The following is a 21,731-nucleotide window of genomic DNA, read 5'->3' on the forward strand; positions in this document are numbered from 1 at the left end:
ATTAAACAAAAACAAAAAATTCTACTGCCACCACCAGCCTGCCACCAGCCAGCCAATGAAGCCGCCGCCGCACCCCTTTGCCGCCGGGGCTAGCACCGGCAAGCGACCGGCCGCCGGCGACCCCTCCCTAGCCATTTCCCGTCGCAACCCCCTCCCCTAACCCATCGCAGCCCCTTCCCCTCCCCTTTCCCGTCACAGCCCCCCTCCCCTTCGCATCCCCCCATCGCAGCCCCTTCGCCTCCCCTTTCCCGTCACAGCCCCCCTCCCCTTCCCCTCCCCCCCGTCGCAGCCCCCTCCCCTTTCCCGTCGCGACCCACCGGTGAATCCCCAGCCCCCACTGTATTTCGACCCAAAAATCCCTAGCCCCATTGAATTCCGACCCCAAATCCTTAGCCACCCCTGAGTTCCAACCCCCTCACTAAGCCGACACGCCTGCCGGTGCAAGCCTTGGCGGAAGGGGTGGTGGCGGCTAGGGTTTTGGGGTGGGCAGGGAGGAGGTGGTGGCTGGCCACTTCTTAATTTCTTTTTTTTTTTTTGTAAATTTTTTTTTAAAATTTTTTTTTACTATTTTTAAAAGTGTTTAATTTTTATTTTTGTTATTTCTTAAAATATTTTTGGTTTTTTTAAAAATTTTAAATTTTTTTTTTTAAAAAACGGACCAATCAGAAGGTGACACGTGGCAAGTGATGGGGTCAACTAACGGAAAGTGACGGTCAACTATCGAAAATGGCATTTGGTAATATTATACTAAAACTCAGTGGCATTTGGTGAATTTTGAAAAGACGGATGGCATTTGGTGAATTTCGAAATTACTCAGTGCCATTTCGTGAAATAGCCGAAAAAAAAATATAGTCGAAGCTAATTTATAATAATGAAAAAGAAAAAAGTTTACAAAAGAAAACATATGTAATAGTATCTTAGTAAAATGGCATTTGGTGATATTATACTAAAACTCAGTGGCATTTGGTGAATTTTGAAAAGTCGGATGACATTTGGTGAATTTCGAAATTACTCAGTGGCATTTCGTGAAATAGCCGGAAAAAAAATATAGTCGAAGCTAATTTATAATAATGAAAAAGAAAAAAGTTTACAAAAGAAAACATATGTAATAGTATCTTAGTTCATATAAGTCTCCTGAAAATAGGAGCCGAATATTTTCCTAGGTTCAACTGGAAAAGTGGTTAATCAGCCTAACACAATCACTTTTAGGGATATTCATATAACAAACTAGCACCAATCACATTTCAATATAAGCAAACTAGATTAATTAGTCCAGTGTGTTGCAGAACAATCAAAATAAAGGTAGTCATTACTCTTTAATTAGAAGATATGTACTCATAATCTCAATAATTTTAAAGAAGTCTTTATTTTGTTTTAGAATTTGAGTGAAAAAAATAGATAATAAACGATGTCATAATTAAGTAATTTAGAGGGGAAAATTTCCCATAAGAATTTTACACCGTGGGTATTAAATGATTTCTGCATTGGCTTGTTTTTGTATTCCAATATTTATAGATTATCCCATAATTTTATCCCAAAGTGTGGTTACTAATTTCATGGAAAAATAACATCATAACTTTACAAGAACATTTTAAGGAGGAGATCTAAGAAGGTATTTATAAACTTATACTTCGTAATAAAGGGGATGGAATTTTTTTATTTATTTTTTTTTTTTAAATCATGGAAATATTTTTTTAATTCTTAGTAGTTTGTCCTTTCTTTACAATAGTAAGTAAGAATTTAGTTTATAATGAAGATTGATTCATTATAGATTTATACGTTTTAATATAGGTTGGACACTATTTTTTGTACTTCCTCCGTTTCATAATAATTGCAACACTTTGATCGGCACACATGCCAATGCACAATTTTGACCATTAATATTTGTAATTATATATTATTAAGAAGTATCAAAAGGTTAATGTAATGAAAAATATATTTAAACACTAATCTAAAATTATTTTACATGATAACATATGTTTTTTATATATTGGTAAAAAACAAAGTCAAAGTAAGTATATGAATAGTGCAAAAGTCAAAGTATTGCGATTATTAAACAGAGGGAATGAATAAGAAGAGTAATACAACTATGTAAGTGAATCACTTAATTTTATCTTTTTTTTTTAATTATGAAAAACTCCATATTGAAATTTAGTATGTACTCCGTATAACAAATTCTTGAAGAAAATACTACATAATACATATTAATTTGAAAGTTGAACAAAGTTCTTTCAAAGTTATATAAGATAATTCTTAAAGTAATAAATTTTAATAGTTAAGATTGAAGTTTCTTAAAAGTTATTCTCGTTTCCATATTAACTAATTGCATATAATTCTTAATAAAAGGCCTAATAATATTGCACATTTATAACAAAGATAATTTTTTTTTTCTTTGAAGGAACAAAGATAATTTTTAAATTAGATTCCTAAAATATTTTTTTACCAAAAAAAAATGTGAAAAAATAAAAGAAATACCAAGGACATACAAGAAATTTACATGTGTCAATTTTTTATGCGTTGTCTTTTTAGTATATATAATTACTAGATTAACTCCCGTACGATTTATAGATATAATAAAAAGAATTTATAATTGTGTAAACTTCAAAGACATATCAGTCAAAACATGTAAAATCTTTATATTACATACGATATTATTAACATAAACCAAACTACAAAAATTAAAATAATATAAACAAAAGACAATTCATGTCTACAATAAATTTAGCGAACTTTGTAATTAAATGGAGTAATCACATATATAAGAGGCAAATTTGCACCAAAGGATCTTTTAAATGCACTTGTTTGCAAGGAAGGACCTTATAAATCTAAAGTGGTGTAGGAAGATCTGTTAAACGTTTTTTGTGGTAGCTGGGAACCTTGGCGTCGGAAAGTGGGAATTGACCATAAAAGTCCGGCGTTGACCACCGCGTAATAGGCACGTGACTTCTTAAACCTTATTTATTTATTCTTTTTTCCATTTTCCCCTCCCTTTTCCCCTAACTGTTTTAGTTTCCCCCGAAATTTTCTCTCTCTCCTCTGTTCTATGTATCCACTCGCAAATTAGCCCAAAGTCCCACCCCTTGCAGATATTTCAACATAATTGAGCCACGAATTTATCAATTTAGGACATTTCGTGCCAGGTAAATGACAAATTTTCCATGTATTTTGTTCAAATCCATTGTTATCGAAGGTTGTAACAAAAATTAGGGTTTATTTATTAAGTATCTAAATTAAGGCATTATTTGTTTTTGTTTGATGAAATTGCTTCTTGCAGCATGTTTTCGCATAGAAGAAAGATAACAAAGTGCAATAATTGTGGGCTTCCTGTTGCTCAAAGAACCTCATGGACCACTAAATGTAACAGATTAAAATAAAAATCAATTGAAACCCTAAATTTCTACAATTTTGACTTAAGGGAATTAAAAAATTCATGCATTACCTAGTTTTCATGTCCTTTCTTTGTTTTCGCCATGGCAGAGCAACTCCAGAAGCTTTTGCATGTACAAAAAAGGAAAAGAATATGACAGAGGAGAGAGAAAAACATATGCGTACCTCACCAAGTAAATCTTCATCACTTCTGAGTGGAATTCAATGTGCAGCAAAGGGGTAGATTAGGGGGAGTAATTGATTCCAATTGAAATTGAATTCTGGGTTCACTTTGATTTTGCAGAGGAGAAATTTGGGGGAAAATAAAAGGGCTATGGGGAAAAAGGGAGGGAAACGTAGGGGAAGAAAAAAAAAAAAAAAAAAAAAAAGAGGTTTAAGAAGTCACGTGCCTGTGGTGGTCAACGCCGGACTTTTGCGGTCAATTTCCTCCGACGTTAAGGTCCCCAGCCACTACAAAAAAATATTTAAAAGGTCTTTCTACATCACTTTAGATTTATAAGGTCCTTCCTTGCAAACAAATGCATTTAAAAGATCCTTTGGTGTAAATTTGCTTATATAAGAGGTTGATATTTGTTTTCTGTAAGATTTTTAAGAGAAAAGGTAATGAAAACTAAAAAGTGTAATGTACTATATTAAACTACTTTGCAATTAGTATTTAAATTTTAATAAAAAAAAATATGAAAAGGAAAAAAAAGTTTGGGCGGGAAAAAAAAGAAGGAAAAGCTGACACATGTACAATTTAAAAAAAGGGATGATGTCAGCGGTTGTTATTTTAGTAATATTTATAGATAGATAGATTGATCTGCGTAGGGTTTTAGAACAAGAGAAAGACGCTCATTCAATTCATAAATTGACAAATTTTGTTGGAAGACACTTTTGAGTGGGGCAAAAGAAGGTTTGTGTATGTAAATGAACCACCTTTGACACATTATTGTCTTAGCTATATAGTTTTGTGTAATATCCTCAAATGAGGGATGAACCACATTTATTGTCGATTTTCTCAAATATTCGAGAAATATGCTTTACCCATGTGATTTTTTTGAAAATATAAAATTTTGTTTTATAAATTAAAGACACTATTATGAGCAACAAACCCTTAGTGCTCTATTAATTATATAAGTAGTATCCTTTATACATATAGGATAACCTATAAAAATACATCTTTTACATAAGCATCACATTTCAAGTTCCCAAAGTCTTACAAAGGGCGTATCTTTACATTAGCCATCAACCATGATTATATAACCAGTTCTCTTCTCCTTAAAACAAGATTGAATCCTTCTTTTTTATTTTTCGTATTTAATTAGAATCGTTGGTGATTAGGGGATTTTGCTCCCACCAATCGGAATGTGCCACGTGGGCCAATCAGGTCCTGCCAAGTGTCCCCCAGTTGGACATCTCAGGGCTTGCCACGTGGCACACGCTTATTCGTCCACCCTGGACTTATTATGTCATGACACGTGGCATACTCCATGCCTAATGGAGAAGCCGGTCACCTAGGCCCAACTTCCGAGGAAAGCCCAATCAGCTCAAGGTTAACCTAAACCTAGATTGGCACGTTTCCCGAGGTTATAAATACCTCCCTTAATCCTCATTAAGGGAGATTACGCGAACAACGCAGATTACACACATTAAACACTCTCACCTAGAGAGACCCAACCACTTTAATTTCCGCATTAATTACTCCTTAATCAAGTACTAACTTGACCGTCGGAGGCGGATCTCCAACCATCCGGAGCATCCGTTTGTTTTGCAGGTACAGGCGTCCGGGTCCAGTCTCGGAATTGTAACTCTCCCGCAGGACATCAAAAAACCCCGAAACATTTTGGCGCCGTCTGTGGGGAGAGTACTTCTGAGATGGCACCCACGTTTGTACCGGCTCCTGAAGAGAGACGTCCCCTGGACGATCCTCTAGTTCAGTCGGACCGCGATACAGAGAATGAATTTGAAGTTGAAGCTCACACAGCTTCAGACGGGACCCTAAGGGCCCGACGTACCCGTCATACCGAAAGGAGGGAACGGGAACATCTTCAAACTGGAAGCGAGCCAGCAGGCGCACCGCCTGTTCGGCAGCAGCCGACTGATGGGTCTGCTCCCATCACAAGGGACGAACTCATGACCTTCATGAGGGACTTCAAGGGAGAAATCCAAGAGTTGATCAACAAGAAGCCGCCTGCTCTGGACAAGGAGCAGTCGGCTAAGAAACCCTCCACTTCACGGAAGAGGAAGCCAGTTCAAGGGCGAGAGGCGACCCCTCATCCTAAATCTAGGAAGTGGGAGCCACCTGCCCTTGATTTCACAAAATACTGTTTTCCTACTCCAGGAAATAGGAAATATGTTCGTCATATTTAGGCGGACGGGTCGAGGAAAACATACACAGACGCTCGGCTACTGCTAGAGCAGAAGAAGAGTGACCGATTGTCAGAGTCGGCCTCTACTTCATACTTCCAAGACAGTCTGCGAAATACCTCGATGAGGCATACTCAGTCGTATCATGAGGGTCAGTCAGGCGGCACCTCCCGTCAGCCCGGCTTTCATAGCGACCTGGCGTTACCAAACTTACCGTTTGTACCGCAACAACATTATTTTTTACAGCCACCTCCGTTTGGTGGACATGCAGCAAAAAATGTCCAACCTATGGACTGGCAGCTACGGTTGCTTAGACTTGGTGAACAGCCGTCGGCCTTCTCCAAGGAAGTTACTGAAGCCGCTCAGCCGGCCAAAGTGAAAAATGTATTAGTAGGCGCCTGCCAGTCTCAGGAAATTACTGAAGCCGCTCAGCCGGCCAAAGTGCAAGTGTTTCCCAGCGACTCTCAAAGGAATCGCACAACAATGGTTCACAACCTGCCGACTGGTTGTGTAAATAACTTCAAGACGCTTGCTTACTTATTCACCTCCAACTTCGCCATGAACATCCCTGCGAAGAAGACAACCCTTGATTTAGGAACAATTCAGCAGGGCGAGAAGGAGGGGCTTCGTTCTTACATCAGGCGGTTTAACCTGATGAGAATACAGATTCAAGGGTTACCGGATGAAGTAGCCTATACTGAATTTTTCAGAGGTCTCAAAGACGGGTCAACCTTCAAATTTGATTTGGTCCGCAAGAGGGTGGCGACTCTTCAACAGGCCTTGATTGAAGCGGAAGCCTATATACAGGCGACTGATCTTTGTAGTACGGTAAAACAGTCAGACGGGAGAAGGTCCGACAAAAGAGAAGGACGACAGAAACAGTCGTCAAACAAAGACGAAAAGAGAAAAGAGGTCTGGGCGGCTGATTCCTCTAAACAGCCGGCCCAGAAGAAGAAAAAAGAATTCAAACCATACTCCCCAAAGTATGCGTTTAACAAGGATAGCCAATTTATCCTAAAGGAAATCAAGGGACGGATCTCAATTGAGAAGCTGGTCCCCATGAAGGGTTCTGCAAACAACCGGAACCAAGAAAAATTCTGTGATTATCATGAAGATGTTGGTCATCACACCAATGAATGCATCAGTCTCATGCGGTATCTGGACCGCCTGGCTGAGCAAGGTGATCTTGACACTTATGTCAAGAAATCTACGGGGAACACTTCCTCGAAAAAGCAGTCGGCCAAAAAGAATCAACAGGCCGACAGCTCCGATACAGATGATGCAGTCATCTACACCATTGCAGGCGGCTTCTCTGGAGGCGGCCCCACTATTAGGGGCAACAAAGACAATATCAGATGGTTAGATGTAAATTCCGTTCACCAAGAACGGCCCTCCAAATATTCATTTCCTGAGATTGTCATCACTGAAGAAGATCTAGGAGGGGTAAGAGGGCCGCATGACGACCCTATCGTTATTGAATGTAAAGTGGCCAACCAGAGAGTTGGCCGAATCCTCATAGATACCGGAAGTTCCTCAGATCTCATCAGTAGCAAATGTCTGTCGAAACTAAAATATCAGACTGATTTCATACATCCGGCATCCCACCCTTTAGTAGGGTTTGGAGGAGGAGTCGTCCACCCAGTGGGACGAGTGGATTTACCCATTCGCCTGGGCGAAAAAGGGGAAGGACGACACATGGTAGTCCGGTTCCTGGTAGTAGAAGAACTCTCGGCCTACAACATGATTCTGGGACGACCAACCCTGAATAATTCCAAGGCTGTTATAATCCCATCTCTTACGTTGCTCAAGTTTGAGAGGGATAATGGAACAGTTGGGTCCCTAAGGGGAGATCAGAGGATGGCCCGAGAGTGCTATCTCTCAGATGTCAAGTCCACTGTTATGGCCACTGCGTCGAGAGGTAAAAAAATAGACCTTGACAATGTTAAGGAGAGTGCGCCTGTTCAAGAAGCAAGCGGCAAGAAGAGAAAGGCATCCCAGACAGGGGCCGCAAGAAAAGACAGAAAATAGCAATCATTGACAGAAGAGCGGTCGGATGAATTCCGCCCTCAGCCAGCTGGTGAGCATACGGACCTGATCTTAGATGACTCGCGTCCTGACAGAACAATCAAGGTTGGGACGACTGCTCTAAGGGACCTGGGTGACGACTTGCACAAACTATTGAAGGAATACAAGGACATCTTTGCATTCGAAGTCCATGAAATGCCAGGCATTAGTCCTGATCTGGCAGTACATAAACTGGCCGTGGATCCGAAAAAGAAGCCGGTACGGCAGAAGAAGCGGAACCATGGCGAAGAAAGAAGTCAGGCGGCAGGCGCCGAAGTTAAAAAATTACTTGATGCAGGGTTCATTCGGCAATGTTACTTCCCAGACTGGGTTGCAAATGTGGTGCTTGTTAAAAAGCCGAATGGCACCTGGCGAATGTGTGTAGACTACACAGACTTAAACAAGGCGTGCCCCAAAGACAGTTACCCTCTGCCTAAAATTGATAACCTGGTCGACTCAACAGCCGGCCATGCTTTGATGAGCTTTATGGACGCCTACTCTGGTTTTCATCAAATTCCTTTATGGAAGAAAGATCAGGAGAAGACGACCTTCGTCACTGATCAGGGGTTATACTGTTACACGGTCATGCCGTTTGGTCTTAAGAATACCCCGGCCACTTTCCAGCGAATGATAAACACTGTGTTCTTTGATCAGATTGGGAGAAATGTCGAGGCATATATTGATGATATGATTGTCAAGTCTAAACTTCAGAAAGTTCATCTGTCGGACCTCCGAGAAACTTTTGCCACACTCAGGCGGCACCATGTCATGCTCAATCCCAGGAAATGTTTCTTTGGAGTTGAGTCTGGGAAATTTCTCGGATTCCTTATCAATCAGAGAGGAATAAAGGCGAATCCTGAGACGGTTCAGGCGGTCATCGACATGCAGTCGCCTCGTACCATCCGAGAGGTTCAGAAGTTAACAGGTTGTCTGGCGGCCTTGGGAAGATTTCTAAGCCAATCAGGCGACAAATGCCTATACTTTTTCCAGGCAATTAAGAAAAAGGCAAGGTTTGAATGGGGGCCGGATGCTGAGGCGGCTTTCCAGAAATTGAAAGTTCACTTGCATTCCTTGCCGAGGCTAGTCAGCCCTTTGCCCAAAGAAGTACTCTACATGTACCTGGCCGTCTCTGATCATGCGTTAAGCGCTGTTCTCCTTGCTGAAAGAGACGGCTGTCAGCTCCCGGTCTACTTTGTCAGTCACGTACTGAAAAATGCCTAGTTGAGGTATCCCTTAGTGGAGAAATTTGGTCTTGCACTCTTCATGGCTGTTAAAAAATTGAAGCCCTACTTTTTGGCACATGCAGTCGTCGTGTATACAGACCAACCTATCAAGCGGCCACTGACCATCATGGAGTCGTCAGGCCGAATGATCAAATGGGCCATAGAAATACAGAGCCTCGAAGTTACCTTCGAGCCTAGAAAAGCAGTGAAGGGGCAAGCCTTTGCTGACTTTATTGTTGAGATGACTCGCCCTCCTGACTCTCAAGTTCCAAACCAAGTCTGGAAGGTATATGTGGATGGAAGCTCTACTTCAAATGGTTGTGGAGCAGGCGTCATATGTCAGTCGCCAGAAATACACAGGTACGAGTATGCTCTACGCTTCAGTTTTCAGGCCTCAAACAATGAGGTAGAATATGAAGCTTTACTAGCCGGAATCCGCATGTGCAAGGCGGCAGGGGCAAGAAAAATAGACGCCTGTTCCGATTCACAATTGATAGTGAGTCAGTACAATGGCGAATACGAAGCAACCCATCCGGCCATGATCAAGTATTTACAGGCGGTCCGACAAGCAGTCGACTCCCTTGAGGATTTCCATCTGATCCAAGTGCCGAGATCAGAAAACCCCGAAACATTTTGGCGCCGTCTGTGGGGTTTTCTGATGTCCTGCAGGAGAGTTACAATTCCGAGACTGGACCCGGACGCCTGTACCTGCAAAACAAACGGATGCTCCGGATGGTTGGAGATCCGCCTCCGACGGTCAAGTTAGTACTTGATTAAGGAGTAATTAATGCGGAAATTAAAGTGGTTGGGTCTCTCTAGGTGAGAGTGTTAATGTGTGTAATCTGCGTTGTTCGCGTAATCTCCCTTAATGAGGATTAAGGGAGGTATTTATAACCTCGGGAAACGTGCCAATCTAGGTTTAGGTTAACCTTGGGCTGATTGGGCTTCCCTCGGAAGTTAGGCCTAGGTGACCGGCTTCTCCATTAGGCATGGAGTATGCCACGTGTCATGACATAATAAGTCCAGGGTGGACGAATAAGCGTGTGCCACGTGGCAAGCCCTGAGATGTCCAACTGGGGGACACTTGGCAGGACCTGATTGGTCCACGTGGCGCATTCCGATTGGTGGGAGCAAAATCCCCTAATCATTTTCCCCTCACAGGTGGCACGTGACTGGTCACGTGTTACCTGTGACAGGTATCACCCTGTAACAGGCGACGACCTGCTACAGGTGTCACTCGGCGAGAGGCCGAGAGATTCTCCCGCCAAAATTTTGAATTCTGGAAGTGACCCTTTGCCTTCTCACTTCGCCTATATAAAGGAGTGTTGACTTCGGTCATTTTCACACTTGAAAACTTTGTGAGAGAACATTCGGACCCCTGAACTTGCTCTGACATTTTGGACCCTTTCTGCCTACCGCCTGCTCTGACAAGCCGACTGCAAAGGATTTTCAGAACTTCATCAATCGTCACTCGTTCAGGTAACCGTCGGTTCTCTTACTCTTAATTTTCTCTTTACTTTATTCTTTTTTGAAATGGCACCACGGAAGCACATCACACGACCTAGGTTAGTGATCAGCCGGTCACCGGGGACGGCTGAATCTAGGACTAGGAGTGTCGCCTGCCCTTTTCTGGACCCATCTTTGCCCTTTATACAAATTCCGACTGTATCTGTGTCTATGCAGAGCATGATGGCCAGAACAAAAAAGACTGTCAGGATCTCAAACTCAGACGGCTCCTCCCACAGGGTGCCGATTAGTGAAACATCTGACCAGGCGCCAGATGTGGAAGTGAAACAAAGCGGCTTGAAAGCCGGCAGTTCTGAGGGAGGAGTCAAAGTGACCCTACCCATTTTGCAGTTGACAATTCTACATTCTCTCCTGCTCCTTTTAAAGGAGAGGAGGCGGGCCCCTCCGGGAGAGGGGAGAAGTCGTCCTCTTCGGACTCGTCAGAGGACGATTCCGAGTCTAGCTCTTCTGGCCATGCTTCTCTGGACACAGAAGAGAAAAACAGTCGCCTACAAGAGGCGAGACTTTCTCACGCAGTTGAGAAGGGGGACGATTGGGCGGAGCCATCCGCCTCTCACCGAGAGCAAAATACCCCCTACTACTGCACGGTACCTCGGGGCCGGATCACGGCCATGCAAGAGAAAGTGGAGAGCTTTATCGCAAATCACACAATGGGCCCCGGCTTTTTAGTGTTCGTGCCGGATCCAGAAGATACAGTCGTTTGGCCGGCTGGTACCAGTTATGATGGCACCTGCTTTGGCTGCTACGAGGCGGCCATCAAGGCTGGGCTGCGCTTCCCACTACATCCGGCTGTTCAGCGGATCTTGGATGGGTATGAGTTGGGGTTATGGCAGTTAGCCCCGAACTCCTGGGTCAACGTACTCGGCTATGTGGCCGGGTGCGAACTGCACGGGGTGGAGCCGAACTTCGAGGATTTCGCCCACATGAACTACCTCAGCCGGACCCCTAAGGCAGGCGGTACCGGCTGGTATCAATTGACGAGCCACAGGGGCTACCTCATGACGAGAGGTAAAGCAAACAAATGGAAGGACTGGCGGAGCACCTTCCTTATCATTGAGAGTTCAGACACAGAGCTGAACAAGCGCTTCAACAGGTGGAACAGGAATCCGCCCCTACTTGCTGGCGGCCGCAGCATGCCGCCTGTTCCCCCCAAGGCTAAGAAAGAGATCCTAGATAAAGGACTCTTCAAAGTAGAGTCGAAGGTGAACTCTACTTCAGGGGTACGAGAGCAAGTACCCCTACACTGCGTCCCGAGCTTCAAATGGCTCTATGACTCTATTTAATTAGAATCGTTGGAGTACTCATAAGATACGAGCATCTTCTAAATTACTTTCAATATATAAAACATAATATAGTCATGTTGGGTTGATCTTATTTGATTAATCTCATGTAGTTTATTAATATTCAATTGTTATACTTTTTATTTTTACTAATTTGCAACTATCAATGATTATGGTTTAAATAATGCATGGGCAAACGAGCACATTCAAAATGAGATGGACTTTAAGATTGGAGGGAGTAATATTCAGAATAATTTCGATTTGGTAATGATACGTTAATTTCAGTAAAAATAAGTTTTAATCAATATATCAAATAAATACAATAGTAAATCTATAATAATAAGGAAAAATTCATGGGAATAATCCCACCTTTGCGCCGTTCGTTTTTAATAATCCCACCTTTGGATTATTTTTTAATAATCCGACCTTTACCCCCTATTCTTTTTTAATGGTCCCATTTGACTAGAAACCGGTTAAACCGGTCAAATTTTGTTTTTTTTTTGTTTTAAATACACGTGTCACTATGCAATTTGTCTAAATTTTAAATTAAAAAACAAAATTAAAAAAAGAAAAACAATTTTTTTTAATTTTTAAATTTTGATAATTTTAAAAAAAAAATGAAAAAAAAACAGAAAAAAAATAATCCCCACCACCAATGCCAGGCTGCCACCATTCCCTCTCCTCCCCTTCACGCAGCTCCCCTCTCCCCCATCCCACCACCAGCCCACCAGACGGTCTTCGCAAGGGTTTGATCGCCGTAACTCGCAACCTCCTCAAGCCATTTCTTCTTCTTCTCTCTCTTTCTCTCTCCTCCGACATTGTTGTTTTCAAGCTCCAAAAATGGCGGCGATTTGGAGAGCAAAGATACCCCAAACTCAGCGAATCTCGAAGAAGCTCGTAAAAGAGTTTTTGACTTCTTCAAATTGGCCTGCCGAGCACTTCCTACTGTCATGGATATCTACAATCTCGACGATGTTGCCACCATCTCTCAGCTTCGCTCCACCATTGCTTTTCAGATCTGAAAGAATTCTCATGTCAGAGATCCTAAGGTTATTTTTCATTTATTTTGATTTTCAGATTCGTTTTTTTTGTGAAATGTGGGTTTGTTTTGATGTTGTTGTATTGTTTTATTACATTGATTTGTGTTGTTGTGTTTTGACGTAGGTGGGTGGCTGGTGGGTTAATTGGCTGGAAGTTATGGTGGGTTAAAGAAGGGAAGAAGAAAGAGGAAAAGGGGGTGGTTTCAGGTGAAGGGAGAGTGGGGTTGCGGTGGTTTCATATGAAGGGGATGGAGCTGTGGTGGTTGTTCGGCGGTTTTCAGTCGGGTAGGGGAAGGAGATGGTGGTTTCCGGCTGGAAAGGGTGGTGGCTGAACTAGTGGGTGGGTTTGTAATTTTTTTTTTTATTATTATTTTTTCTTTGAATAAATTTAATTTTTTTAAATTTTTTTTGACCAATCGTAGGCCGCCACGTGTCATGTAACATGTTATAACAGGTTACATGACCGGTTGGGACCATTAAAAAAGAATAGGGGGTAAAGGTCGGATTATTAAAAAATAATCCAAAGGTGGGATTATTAAAAACAAACGGCCCAAAGGTGGGATTATTCCCATGAATTTTTCCTAATAATAATAATTTAATTTTTTTAAAAAAATAATCTAAGATCAGCAAAATTAATTTAATTCAACAAAAATAATTTTAGTTCTACAAGATTAATTTAAGTTTAGTGAAATTTAGGTAAAAACCAACTTTGTGAGGCCAACCAAGCAGTCATCATGGGGGTTATTTCGTTAGTGTTATAGGGGTTACTTCATCAGTGTTGTTAGAGGGGTTACTCGGTTAGTGTTATAGGGGTTACTCAATTAGTATTATAGGGGTTACTTAGTTAGTATTACTTGCGTTACTTGATTAGTTTTATAGGGGTTACTTTGTTTTTTACAAATGACCTTATGATATGATGACCAGTTGCAAACAGAGCCATAAAGTTATATATATATATATATATATATATATATATATATATATATATATATATTTGACAAGCATAAAGTTATATATTAATATATATACATATGCATAAATTTTTTTGTTTATTTATATATACTTGTATGAAGACTTTCCATAAAAGCTATTGCTAAACAAAGAAGCATATAAGAAAAGATTAGGATTGTACAACCAAGATACACCTAATTAAATCACACACCTAGTATATTACCATAACCAAAATTATTTATATAATATTGTAAACTAATTGCACCATAAATATTGACGTATTTCGGTATTTGTTTTGGTTTAGAGAGTTACAGAGAAGAAATGTATGCTTTAGACGAGAGTAGATAACAAATCTTCCGATTTTTAACCAACAAAAAATAGTTCATAATATAGAACGATATCTTTAGTCTCCAATAATTGATTTTTCGAGAACTTCAAGAGCCGTAAAAGTCTGCTTAGCCAATTGCACATTTGCACTATATATGTCCAAAATCTTTGTACCATTCTTACGGTGCACAGCAACTTTGTTCCTAGCAAAAGATCCTATAACCAATCAATCAATAAAACAAAAGTGGATAAAATTCACCAATCAAATTGATCACGTGATTAATATTGCCTTGATATCCATAAAAAAATTGAGCCATCCCGGTCCCAAATTAAGTGCCATATTTTGACTTTATACAAATGTTTTGAAGAACCAAATGTATATAGTATAGTAATTTACTGTATGACCCGAAGAAAAATGGAAAGAAATATGGGTAATTTTGGATAATTTACGGGTAATTTTGTGATTAAAGTAATTGGATAATATGAATAAATTTTGATAGTTTAAGCGTAATTTTTGTGAAAATAAAAGTGACTGGGTATTTTTTTTTTTGGAAAAATTGATTCTAATAATCCCACCTTTAGCCGGTTCGCTGTTAATAATCCCACCTTTGGATTATTATTTTATAATCACACCTTTATAGGAGAACTTCTTCTATTGGTCCCTAACTTGTTGATAACCGGTTTTGATAGGTTAAAATGCCACATCTCGTTTTGTAATTGGTTGAAAAAAAAATTTAAAAAATTTAAAAAATTAAAAACTGAAAAAAAAACCCAACAAAATCCCATCAGCCACCCCTCCACCTGTAGGGTTTCGTAGTGACCCACACTACGCGGAAAGAAACCCGCCAAGACCTGCCCCCATAATAAATGCAATTAACAAGCAAAACATAATTTAAAGCATAAGAAAGGATAAAAGATTATACCTTTGACGCGTGCTTCGCTCAACTATGAGCTCTTACTTGAACCTTGAAAACACGAAGCCTCAGACGGGATCGTACCCTAGAACCCGACCCGAGCGTCCTAAGCCTCGAAGGTTAGTCAAGACCCGGACAAAACAAACTAGAGTTTTACGAATTTCAAGGTATGCTCAACAATGGAGTTTCCTTTACTTTTCAACCAAGTGTGTTATTTCCCAAATACCCATGCCTTGGTATTTATAGGGAAATGAACCCTTGATTTTTATTTCCCAACTAATGTGGGAGAATGAATAATTTTGATAATTAATTTAATTCCAAATTAAATTAATAATCAAATCAATCACAATGCAACAAGTGTAAGGGGGGGAGAGAGAGTTAGGTGAGGACCAAGAGAAGGTGGGGGGGGGGGGGACCATTGCCTTGCTCCCCAAGGCTTTGCCCAAGCCTTGGTCCCCACCCCTCACAAAACCGGAACCATGGGGCTGCTGGGCTGGCAGCCAGCTAGCAGTGCTAGCTAGCCCAGCCAGCTAGCATCAGCCCAGCCAGCACAAGCATGATGCGTGTGGCTGTGCTGGGCAGTGCCTATGCTGCTGCTGCTTGCTAGGCGCTGGGCGCTGCTAGCAAGCTGCTGGCCCTTGCCTCTCTTGCCATTGCACACGCACACGCAAGGCCCCTCGCACTTCCCAGCATGCGTGCTGCTAGCGAGCCACGCATGCTGGGCATCGCCTCGCCAGCCACACGCACAAGCATACGAAGCTCGGTGCTGTGATGCTGCGATGGCTTGCGATGGCCCTAGGCACAAGCACACGCACACGCACACACACGCAAGTGCCCAACACTGCGATGGTGCTATGTTGCGTGCAGCGATGGTGCGACAGGGCTAGGCACAAGCACACGCACACACGCACATGCCTAGCCATGCGATAGTGCTGTGCTTGTGATGCGATGGTGCGATGGGCTGCGATAGTGCCTAGGCACCCATGCACGCATGCTGTGGTGCAATGCGAAGGCACGCACACACGCACATGGTGCTGCGATGGGTAGCCTAGTGCGCCTAGCCATGCTAGGTGCATGCTAGCTCGAGTTAGCCTACCGTTAACATGGCTAGGCCACTGTGATGCTACGGCTACGCTCGAACTTGTTGCTTGTGATTTTGCGACGCTCGGCCTCGACGCCCTAGGCTCGATATCCGACGTCTTTGTTCGTAAAACTCCGACGTCTCATTAAATCCTTCGGATTAATTCGTCGTCTCGGATCGGTTGTTCGATTGGGTTCGACCCGAAGGGTTCAGTTAAGATTAAGCTGTAATATTAATTATACCTTAATATTACCGATCGGAAGCGGCCTCCACCTAGGCATTCCGATCACTTAACCTTACTGAAGAATTAGCTCTGTAATAATTCTGAACTCTCTATCAGAATAATACACTTGTTCGAAGGACACCATTCCTTTCACCACCCACCGTGAAATCATAACCCTTACCCTGCCCCATTGAAAACCGAACGGCCTCCACCATAAACCCCCGAAAACGGCCGGTCAGATTCAAAAACCACCCCACCGATCAAATCCACAACCGAAATTAACCCCTGACCGAAACCCACACTCGAAACCACCACAACTAAATACCTCCGAAACTCCGCCGAAAACCGCCACAAACCCCTAATACTCCATCGAAAATCGCCATAAACCCCCGAAACTCCACCGAAACGAAAACCGCCATAAACCCTCGAAACTCCACCGAAAACCCCCATACACCCTCGAAACTCCACCGAAAACCCCCTCCAACCGCTCTTGAAGGGTTTTTTTTTTCTTTTTACTTTTTTTTTTCTTTATTGAAAATCGGGGTGGTTTTAGGGGGAGTTGGGTCGGTTGCTGCTGGGAGGGGGTGAAAATGGGTGTTCCGGCGGTAGAAATTGGAGTTTCGGCGGTGGGGATGGGGTTCCAGTGGTGGGGATGGGGAGGAGGCGAGGAGGGGTTGCCGGAGGTTGGGGGGTTAGGTGGTCATTGTGGATAAAAAAAATTAGGTTTTTTTTTTTCGACCAAATTTTTTTTTAGTTTTTATTTTATTTTATTTTATTTTTGACCAATTATCTAGTGCCACGTGTCACTTAAATTAAATAAAAAAAATTTACCCAATTTACAGGTTACTGGTCATAAAGGACCAATAGATGAAAATCTCCTATAAAGGTGGGATTATGAAATAATAATCTAAAGGTGGGATTATTAAATAATAATCTAAAGGTGGGATTATTAGAATCAATTTTTAATTTTTTTTAAAGGTAAGATAAAGGACCCTACTGAACCGGCACCCCTCACAGGTTAAGCCTGTTCAGCTCCACAGGTCAACGCTTGAGAGTACGTAGAGGAGAATGTAGTTGGCGGGGCTCGAACTCATGATAATATGAGTAATTTATAAAAGTAACTTTTATGATAATATAGGTAACTTTTGGTATACAATAACCAGATGTACATTAAATTTATTGTACACCCGACACATGCAAAACTTTTATTGGCTGGTTATGTAGGACATATTTATGTACAATAATGTATCAATACATATCAATTATTAAATTTTATTGTGTCAAAATTAAATTAAAATATAAAGAAAATCAGACGTTAAATTTATATTACATCAAAAGAAATAGTTTATTTTAGTGTGTCAATTAAAGAAACAGAGAAAATATATTTTAGTGTGGGAGGGAATACCATATATAATATGATACTATGATATATTCTTACCCATTACAGTTAAACTTATATATGTATGATATATTGACATTACCATAAATTTCTACTATATTTTTCCTTTTGTCAAAAGCACTAACAAACAATTAAAGTTTCTTTCTTTTATACTTGTACTTCTATTGGTAGTTTGTTCAAGTTCCACTTCAATTTCACCCAATATAAAGTTGAATTGTAATAAACTATGTCTAAAAAATATTAAAATTTTAATAAATTTTATGTAGTACAAATACCTGAAATTGTAGAAGTCATTCTTCTCCATCTCCTCGTAATTTTATTGGTTCAATAATATAGCAATGGAGGGAGTTATGGTTAGCCTTAGCCACCCTCTTTTGGAGAATGAGAATGAGAATGAATGGGAAGTAAACCACAAGCATTCAACCAACGAAGGCGACTCCTCTTTCTTCAAAGCTTTATTCAATGGCCTTAACGCCCTTTCAGGTTATTTCACTTTCACTTCTTGTTAGGTTTTTACAGACTACTTTTTATTTTTTATTTTTTATTTTATTTTTTTTAAGCACATCCTCTTGTTAGAATATAAACACGCGGGTATGCAGTATGAATTCATATTTCATAATGCCTATGTTTGATACTTTGGAAATGTAGAATTTCAAGAAGTTAATCTTGAAATATACTCAAATGAATTAAATGAAAATTTGTCTCCTAAAACAGTTTGTATACAGTACTCTTCAACGCACATTATAGCCTAGTACAAGAGACAAACTGCATTGCATAATCGTTTTTTGTTTTGATTGTGAATTGCTAGTTTTCGGACGATAATATCTAAATCTTTCGGGTCCAGTAAAATACTTAATACTAAATTTTTTTTATAGTGAATGGTAAAAATTTTGCTACGTAATTTGATAATTTATTATACCATTAACATGATATATACACTAAAATGAAACATATTCTACATTTTCACACGAAGTATATAAAATATGGAGAGAACAAATAGTTTCATAAAGCTCGTATATTGAGGTTATCATCTATCTATCTATAACTAATATTAAAGTAACAACCTCTGATGTCATCTTTTTCCAAAGCAGTACACGTGGCGCTATCTTATAAAAAATTTTCCCGCTCAAATGTTAAGCCCATCTATCTATATACCTTAACTATATTAGAGTTTTTTTTTTTTTTTTTTTTTTTTTTTTTTTTTTTTTTTTTTTGGAGGGAATTTTCCAAACCTAAACCCTATTTTTTTCGTTTAGATTTTTGCAGAATTATTATTATTGTGTGTAGAAACTTTATACTTTAATTACTCCCTCCGTTTTTTTAAATGCATCTTTTCCTATTATGGTTGTTTTTTTTAAATGCTTTACTTCTATATTTGGTAACGTTATACTATATTTTATTATTTCTCTCTCTTACTTTAAACCTCACTCAAATTATTTTATTATTTCTCTCTCTTCTATGGTCCTAACTTAAATAATAAAAATATTTATTCTCTCTCACATACTTTCTCTTTCATTGTCCCCATTTTACTTTCACTATAATAAATTATTCACCCACTCACAATATTATACGAAGTATTACTCTCCTAAAACTCCGCGCATCACCAAGTAATCATCAATTAAAAAAAACGGAGGGAGTATTTATTTTTATGATGGACTTTTAAATTACATTTTTCATGAGTCTTCTATATTTAATTTCAATTACCCTTAAAAACTGAGCATGACTCGAGTATTATCTAGTAAATAACACTAAAATAGCAACCGCTAACGTCAATTTTGTGCAAGCGTCAACTTTACAAGAAAAATTTTCCCGCTGAAATAAATTTGATGTCATTATATTTTACTTTGAGCACTTAATGAGTACATTAAGTAGTTTTGGATTTTTTTTTTCTTTATTTTATTTTTTATTTTATGCAAGTCTATAATTACAACCACTTGATAACGATCGGCTGATTCCTGGTCAATCCTTATTTATAACAATTAATTGTTTTATTACTATTCCATAGTTAGCTCCTAGACTATAGCTTTGTATATATTCTTTCGTGACTTCCTCCTAGAATTATTATAGTTGCCAGTATCATATACTTTTGTAATCACTATAATATGCTGCTTGTAATCACTATAAATACTCGTAACTTCCCTCAATATATTCTCTCCATTCTCTATATGCATGGTATCAGATTCCTTAATCCTAAAGGCCTATTCCCCTTCTATTTTCACGACTTCTCCTATGGCACCACAAGTACTTATTGCAAATGCTACTATCTATACATTATATAAAAAAAAATTGATTTAAAATAAGTTTAAAATAATTTACAAGTACATTGCAAATAGATGAGCAGAATTTTCGTAAAAACCTTGCGATGCACGGGTAACCTAGTATGATACTATAATTAAACACTAAGTTAGGAGTTGGACCATTTGTGGGTTGGGCGAAGGCCCCAATCTTCATGGGAGCTATAGCGGAGGGGACCGTGTGAGGCTGGTTTCACAAAGCAATGAAAGCCTCCTGCCCGGGCATGCAAGGACCATTAGCACCTAGTTGGCTAAGATCTTAATTTTAGAAAAAAAATCCCTCTCCTCCTATACTCCTAGGATAGTTTTTTTATTTTTTATTTTTTTTTATTATTATTTATTTATCTTTTTTTTATTTTTTAATTTATTTACAAAAAAATAAAATAAAAAATACAGTATAAACTATTCAATGGTTACACTATATTTGTAGCCATTACAACTATTTTAAATCTAAACCCTTAAATTTTATATAAGTAATCTCAACCGTTTATTTATTTGACCAAAAGAAATAAAAATAAATACTCGTAAGAAAATTGAAACAATAATCATCACTTTCATATACAGTACTACAGAACAAAATTATTGACAGTCATTATTCATACTCAATAAACACAGGATGAAGGATAAATTATCAACTCTTTGCTGTGATTCTATGAATCAATAGATACCCATTACACATTGAGTAATTGATCAGTGTGACACGTACTTTTCCCTCCCAAATAATTAAGGAAAAAAACCCAATCAACAATTCCACTAACAAATGAATTGCATGATTTATTTTTTCACCATTACAAAACAAAAAGAATTTGGAAATGTCCCGTCATTAATTGTCCTAATTATGTTGAAAATCTTCCCTCCATAGATGTTTTGCTTAAAATAGGACATAAATTACAAACAGCAAATTGTCCGCTTCATTTCTATGGAAGTTTGAGGAGAATTCAGAGAAATAGATCAATAGATGAAGTGGAAGGCTAGGGGAAAAACATTTTTAACTTTTTTTTCATCTTATTTTATGAATGTATCAGGGGTTGGAATTCTATCAGTACCATATGCCCTAGCATCAGGTGGTTGGTTAAGTCTGATATTGATCTTCATTGTCGTGACAGCAGCATTCTACACGGGTTTGCTTATAAAGCGATGCATGGAAGCTGATTCAAGCATAAGAACATACCCTGATATAGGGGAGCGTGCATTTGGGAAGATCGGAAGAACAATAACATCAGTATTTATGTGCACAGAGTTATACTTAGTCGTTACAGGTTTCCTAATCTTAGAAGGCGACAATCTACATAACCTTTTTCCTGGTCTGAAATTAGAAACTTCTTGGCTGCAACTTGGAGGAAGAGAGAGTTTTGTGCTGCTTATTGCCCTTATCATTCTTCCCTCGGTTTGGTTGGATAATCTTAGTATTCTTTCGTACATCTCTGCTACTGGTGTCCTCGCTTCTGTTGTGATTATTGTGTCGATTTTATGTGTTGGAACGTTTGATGAGATTGGATTTCACAGCAAGGGTGATCTACTAAACTGGTCAGGCATTCCTACATCAGTTAGCTTGTATGGCTTCTGCTATTGCGCGCATCCTGTTTTTCCTACCTTGTACAACTCAATGCAGAAAAAACATCAGTTTTCTAAGGTAAACTTTTTTAGTTAACACTTTATCTATTGTCTATTA

The 21,731-nt window shown here is 39.5% G+C and overlaps 2 protein-coding genes across 4 annotated transcripts in view; both read left to right on the top strand.

Moving 5' to 3' along the window:
- LOC110703798 (amino acid transporter AVT1I-like) overlaps window positions 1-21,731 on the top strand; it is a 32,466-nt gene that overhangs the window by 9,994 nt on the left and 741 nt on the right. For 2 of the 3 annotated variants that reach the window (XM_021881580.1, XM_021881581.1), the window contains 2 exons: window positions 18,102-18,248; window positions 21,085-21,692. In XM_021881580.1, the coding sequence (XP_021737272.1) occupies window positions 18,102-18,248; window positions 21,085-21,692 (755 nt within the window). Of the gene's footprint in view, window positions 1-3,477; window positions 4,018-18,101; window positions 18,249-21,084; window positions 21,693-21,731 lie in introns of those variants that run through there. The other variant, XR_002507780.1, reaches the window with a different exon arrangement.
- On the top strand, window positions 11,771-13,311 carry LOC110703799. The gene is made up of 2 exons (XM_021881582.1): window positions 11,771-12,879; window positions 12,995-13,311. The coding sequence occupies exons 1-2, from the start codon at window positions 12,671-12,673 to the stop codon at window positions 13,200-13,202; spliced, it is 417 nt and encodes a 138-aa protein (XP_021737274.1). The 5' UTR covers window positions 11,771-12,670; the 3' UTR covers window positions 13,203-13,311.

The sequence above is a fragment of the Chenopodium quinoa genome, unplaced genomic scaffold, assembly GCF_001683475.1.
Source record: "Chenopodium quinoa cultivar QQ74 unplaced genomic scaffold, ASM168347v1, whole genome shotgun sequence".
Lineage (NCBI taxonomy): Eukaryota > Viridiplantae > Streptophyta > Magnoliopsida > Caryophyllales > Amaranthaceae > Chenopodium > Chenopodium quinoa.